General features: G+C 28.9%; 1 protein-coding gene across 1 annotated transcript in view; it reads left to right on the top strand.

The window, feature by feature from the left end:
* LOC100166184 (solute carrier family 23 member 1) overlaps positions 1 to 6,022 on the top strand; it is an 8,769-nt gene extending 2,747 nt beyond the window's left edge. Inside the window, exons 3-8 of the mRNA XM_008191077.2 lie at positions 2,208 to 2,347; positions 2,685 to 2,832; positions 4,358 to 4,437; positions 4,675 to 4,816; positions 4,897 to 5,017; positions 5,899 to 6,022. Of these exons, the coding sequence (XP_008189299.2) occupies positions 2,208 to 2,347; positions 2,685 to 2,832; positions 4,358 to 4,437; positions 4,675 to 4,816; positions 4,897 to 5,017; positions 5,899 to 5,956 (689 nt within the window). The 3' untranslated portion in view covers positions 5,957 to 6,022. The remainder of the gene's footprint in view (positions 1 to 2,207; positions 2,348 to 2,684; positions 2,833 to 4,357; positions 4,438 to 4,674; positions 4,817 to 4,896; positions 5,018 to 5,898) is intronic.
* The last annotated feature ends 424 nt before the right edge of the window (positions 6,023 to 6,446 follow it).

The raw sequence follows: 6,446 nt of genomic DNA on the forward strand, positions 1-6,446 counted from the left end.
TCAAAATATTTTGAAAATGTTATGGTGTATAGAAAATGCTAAGATAAACATCCAGTCAAAATTGCATGTATCTACGGTCATTTTTTTTAAAGTTTAAAAATTCCCGTTTTTCCTTAATTTTTCTTTGGTTTTTCCCTGCGCTTTTGAAAACCACTGGGAAATTTAAATTTTGACCTCCCCAATGCACCAACGGTATTCACTTTCTGATCGAACAAGATACTGAAGTAGCATATAATCGTAGCATTATTTCGACTACTTATCGTGTACACGGACACAATAAAAATTAAAAAAATAAAAATAAAATAACACACATCATTGTAAAATCAATACATTCATCGTTCCACTCAGAATCTAAAAAGTATAATAATGTTAAATTTTAAAAAATATATTAAAGCATAGTATAAAATTTAAATTCATAAATGTTTTGTATGTGTGAGTATTTGTAACATGATAAAATAAAATATATGAATCTATAGTTATAATGGAGGCCAGAACTCAGAAATATCTTTGAGGATATTTTCTAATGCGTCTTGTTCTCCGAGACGTGTTCTCCATATGAATTCTGCAAAATACGATTCTAGAAAATTTCTATTAGTTCCACAAAGCTTTTTATTGCCCCATTTAGCAGAACCCCACAACCTCTCAATGTTTTGGGTGTGTGCCCTTGTTTCCAAATGGACAAAATTATAGGTGTGGTTCACAGTATTATGTTTATTATTGTAAGCTTTCCAACAATCTGACAAAATTATTGAGCCTCGTCTTATATATCTTTGTATTATAGGTAGCAATGTTTTCTCCCATCGATCAGGTACACTGATTATAAAACACGCTTTGGTTTCCCGACATATTCCACCAAAAATCTATTGCTATGGCAGAATACGCCCAGCATTAATTTTTCTACGCACAAATAAACATTACTTTAACTTGCGGATTGCATGTACCGAACTGTGATATTACGTATTAATGATTGATTATTATTATTTAATCAGTATCACAAATAATTGTATTAACAATTTAAATGATCTCACTGAGATCATCTCAGATTTGATGAAATTCTTTCGCATTACAAATACCCTTCCAGTTTACACACCTATGATGGGGCCCCCCCCTTTGAGTCTTGGGGCCACGATTCACGATTGCCATCCGTTCGTCCGTCTGTCCGGCCTTTGATTGTACACGAATACTTTGAGGTCTTATAAATTATAACTGCCAGAGTTAGGTATGCAGCAATTAAAGTTGGTGTTTTCTGATATTATAAATTTGAAGTCAATATTGCTAAACCTTCATATTAATAATTTCGGGCTAAATGTTGTTACCACCGCGATGAATTTCTAAGTTATATCATAGACATATAAATAAATTAACTTCGCTTAGAGAAATCACGAAACCGATATTAATGAGAGAGATAAAAGCAGTTGGGGGAAACCATGGGGGAAATGATTGAATACTCAAATTATTCCATGATATTATTTATGACATAATCAAATATCAATCAATCACTACTTACCAGTTTTATAATCTATAAATTACAATAATTTCATGGCATGATGAAATATAATTATTCCTTTTATGATTGCCACCAACTATATGCATCTTACTCATTAAATGTACATTTCTGTTTCTGCTAGATGAGGGCCGAGGGGTGAAGTAAGCGTAGCCCATTTATTTATATGTCTATGGTTTATATGGTTCCCATTGATCACAATAATTATACTTTAAGAGGACATCGCGAACATAGAAAATCTACGTACGGATTCCTCTACTATTATCAATTTTTTAAATCAGAATACTACGCTTGATTTTTCATATTTTAATTTTAAAATGAGTTAAAATTCCCTAGGCATTAAAAAAATTAAATTATTCATATGTATATAAATATACAGGTAACTCGTTTTTAAAATAAATATGACAAGAACAATTATTTACTGGAGCATAGTTTATAATATCTTCCGTTTCAAATTCGATAATAAGTAAATGTCCTCTAATATTAACTACAGATATAGTATATCTTAGATATACTCTATCTAGAATCTTAAGACTACGATATCAAAAACCCAGATACTTAAAAAAAAATTAAAAATCTAAAAATCACTGACATAATTTGTTTATTATATAATGTAGTGTAATAACCACAAAACCAGATGTAGACAATAATGGATGCTTTGTGTTAGTAATTTATTAAATTAATTTATGTGTATGAATATCAGGAGCTCCGCCGCCACCAGTGCACGCAATCAACAGAGGAATTGGATTCGAGGGACTAGGAACGGTATTCGCTGGAATCATGGGAAGTGGAAATGGTACCAATACGTTCGGGGAAAACGTAGGCGCAATTGGTGTCACAAAGGTGATTTATATGTTATAGATGGAGATATCAAACCAGTATTTGTTGTTTAGTCCACATATTGCAAACATATAACAGCAATTAATTTACGGTGTAATAACATTTTTGCAAAATCTACTAGGTTTTTGTAAGTTTTATATTAAAGTGAATTTTGACCTATTAACATTATGTTAATAGCGTTTGTAAGGACGACACAACAATACAGGTATAGCGTCCTCTTAATTATTATTATTAATTAATGACATTAAACAATAGACTTTGATATTTTAATATCAAACATTTTAGGAAAATATTTTTGAAAATTGCATTAATTTTTTAAACCTACGTTTTATTTATGTAGATTGGCAGTAGGCGTGTAATACAGTACGCCAGTGCATTGATGTTAATTCAAGGCGTTGTCAATAAATTTGGTGCCGTTTTTATTATCATTCCCGAACCTATTGTAGGAGGCATGTTTTGCATTATGTTCGGAATGATAAGTGCATTTGGTAATAATTTTAACATTTAAATTGAATTTTATACCTATTATTTGTCGAATAACCTACACTTAGTCTTATAAAAAATAAGAGGATTATAGAGCAATTGCCAATTTGCATATACCGATGATAATTATTTTAGTTTTAGATTGTATAATGGTTCCTATGTTAGTACTACATAAACGATTTTGGGATTTTATACAGACAATTTTAACAATTAAAAAAATATATGAAAATTAAATTAATTCGTGAATCATAATAGATATTTATCATATAACAATTGAATGATTTAGTACACAGTTACGAGGTAATTAATGAATCATATTTTGAAATCTTAAATTGTATTTTTAAATCCTTAGCAGTGCCTATAACTTTTATCAATTGCTTTACAGGCAAGGCCACAATTAGGATTTAGCCGCTACAAATAATGCTTCATATCCTTTGAGTTTTATATTTTAATCTTTTTTGTTTTTTCGTTTAACAAACGACGTTTACATATAGCTAGCAAATAAATAAGATCAATTTAGAAGCAAGTATTTAATAATTTAAAGAAGAAAAACCTATAATATTATGATTTTTTAATTCAGTATTTATAAAATATCGTGTAAGGGTAGGTACAGACCTAGTCTTGGATTGTAAATTCTCATTTAAGTTACAACTATAATCATGCAAATACATTAAAAAACAATTATCAAATTTTATTCCAAAAATAAATTATTTACATTTTTTACTAAATTTTGCTATGGAAAATTCTTCAATTACATCCCATTGTAATCATATTTTAAAGTCAAATCCGCTTCTATGGTCATCATTACCAAACTGTTCATAATACCAATAACTAAACATTATTTACAAAGCAATAAAATGGAAAGCTTTTAAGGGGGTTAGGAATTTCAATAAATATTCAACTAGAAGGCCAGAGAATTATAATTGTACAATATATCTACTTAATATATCACATAATTATTCAGTATTCACTATGTAATTTTCATTTAAAATTAATTAAATAATCAAATTTTTCGTGTCTAGATTAACATAACACAATTCCATTTGATTAAACATGATACAAGTAGGTATACTGAATACTTCCACTTTCCGTGGTTATTTTTATTATTCATAAAGTGGAATTTTAAAAGGCATATAAATGAAAGATGATAATAATTGTTCACTTGTTACTTTGGCACTCGTAGAGAAGGATTAGATAGTTAACAGCTCTATCATAATGTATAACTGTATAATCCATAACTAAAAAATATGAACATAACTCAAAAGAATTCTGTTCAGAAAGCTTATTAATCTTAAGCTGCCTAAAAGTTTAAACATTCTAGTGTGGTTTATGGTCATGTTGTGTTCAGATTTTAACATTAGATACAGAGTTGTTTGTAAATAGGTAAATAATTCGTAACCGGAACTCCCTGCCTAATTACAAATTTAACACCTGATAAATTACATAATTTAATAATTAGGTGCATGAACGATGTTTTCTGTTTAATTAAATTTGTGTTTATTTGCAATTCATTTATGGGTGATTTTATAGGTTTATCAGCTTTGCAGTACGTTCATTTGAACTCATCGAGGAATTTGTATATCATAGGATTTTCAATGTTCTTTTCACTGGTAAGTTACGTCACGTTTATTCACCATAAAACAAAAAAGTGAAAAAATGAGAACCATTTGTCTTTGTACTAAATTGTAATATTATAATGGAGTCCTAGTTATGTTAAATTTGTCATGTCTCCACAAATCTATCTTCGTGGTATAAGTATAAAATTAATTAAATATTTATAACATTTACTAATTTTGAATCAAAACAACTATTATAACCTATACCAATTTTATCATATACGTTTTCAGGTTTTACCGAAATGGCTCGTTGCAAATCCAAATGCAATTCAAACCGGAAACGAAATATTGGACAGTGTGTTGACGGTAATTTGCAGTACAAGCATATTGGTCGGTGGCTTAATCGGATGCTTCCTGGACAATACCATACCAGGTATGACTAAACTATAAAAACGAAAGGACCTAACTGACGATTCCTATATTTATTTATAAGTACATTTATCGTTAATATAGGCACTCCGGAAGAGAGGGGTCTCATAGCTTGGGCCAATGAAATGAATTTGACTAGTGAACCGACGACGGGTGAAGAAACGAGTACTTATGATTTCCCGGTTGGAATGAACGCGTTAAGGAAGTTAGTATAATTTGAGACGTATTACATGATAAGGAACTACGAATTTTGTTAAAAATATAAATTGTGTCTACGTAACTACATTATACATGTACAAGAATACATTATACAGGAATCTTGTCCAAGATACAATTGATTAATAATGTGATAAAACCATTAACATTACTTTGAAACAACAAATACTTACCTACTTGTTTTTTTTTTATTTATAAATTTATCTCTAATACATTTTTGTCACATTCAAATAAAACTGAACAATTGTTCTAATGCTATTTAGTACAGATCTTAATAGACTTGATAAATAGAATTTCTGATATCTTCGACTTTAGTTTTTGGAACAGCTTTCATCATTTGATTTATATAGACTGATTTAAATGCATGAAATTAGGAAACCATCTTGAAATAACTAAATTTTTGATTATCATCCCCAGGGACGGATTGGGATCAAAATTCGGCCCGGGAAATTATAAACACGGAGGCTCATTGGCCATTTGTACTGACCAGTATATAAACTTACTAAAATGCTTAGTAATTTATTATAAAACAATACTTTAAAATTCAAATTAGCACTTTATTTTTTTTATTAAAAATTTTAAACATAGTTTAAACTTAAAACATTGGACTCATTTATCTATCATATGACTTAAGAGGATGTAATTTGTGATTTATTTTTAAAATTCAAGTTATAATGAAATTTAGAAGGTATACATAATACATAGAAAAACATATAAGGTACATGATACTTTGAAAAATAAAATATACGATTTGTAACGATTTTAAGAAAATGTAAATTATATAAACCCGTTTTGCTAAAAAACGTTCGAAAATGACTTACGGTGTTTATAAAGGTACACATGTCAATTTAATATTTTAATATTTTTCAGAATGAAATGGACATATTCAGTTCCGTTTTTACCAACTTACAGACCAAAGAAAAATTAGAATTTTCAACGTTTTATTAACATGTTTTATTGTAAAATTATACCTATTATATTGTTTATTGATTTATGTTTCGTGTTATTTGTTTTAGAATTTATCCATCTATTAGGTACTAGAAAATAGAATAATACAATTTAATCAAACATATGTGGAACGATCACAAAATAATTGCATTACACAACCTATTACTTATCTCATAATATAATACAATTTTACTTTTAAGTATCAAAAATCAACAGAGTAGGTATTTAAACATTTGAGATTCTGAACTACCTAGAGGAACAAGGAAAATATAGAAATTTTTAGAGAACGCCGAACCCGCATGTGTTGTATCCATCTTGCCCGTTTTGCCCTAATACCTATTATTGGGCGGTGATAAATTCTCCCGATTGTACATATTATAGTAAACTTTTCCGATTTTTAAAACTAGGAAACTCTCGGGTTAACGGTTTATCAATTGTATTACTGTTGACCTATATATTATGACCTATAT

Source organism: Acyrthosiphon pisum, chromosome X, assembly GCF_005508785.2.
Source record: "Acyrthosiphon pisum isolate AL4f chromosome X, pea_aphid_22Mar2018_4r6ur, whole genome shotgun sequence".
Taxonomy (NCBI): Eukaryota; Metazoa; Arthropoda; class Insecta; order Hemiptera; family Aphididae; genus Acyrthosiphon; species Acyrthosiphon pisum.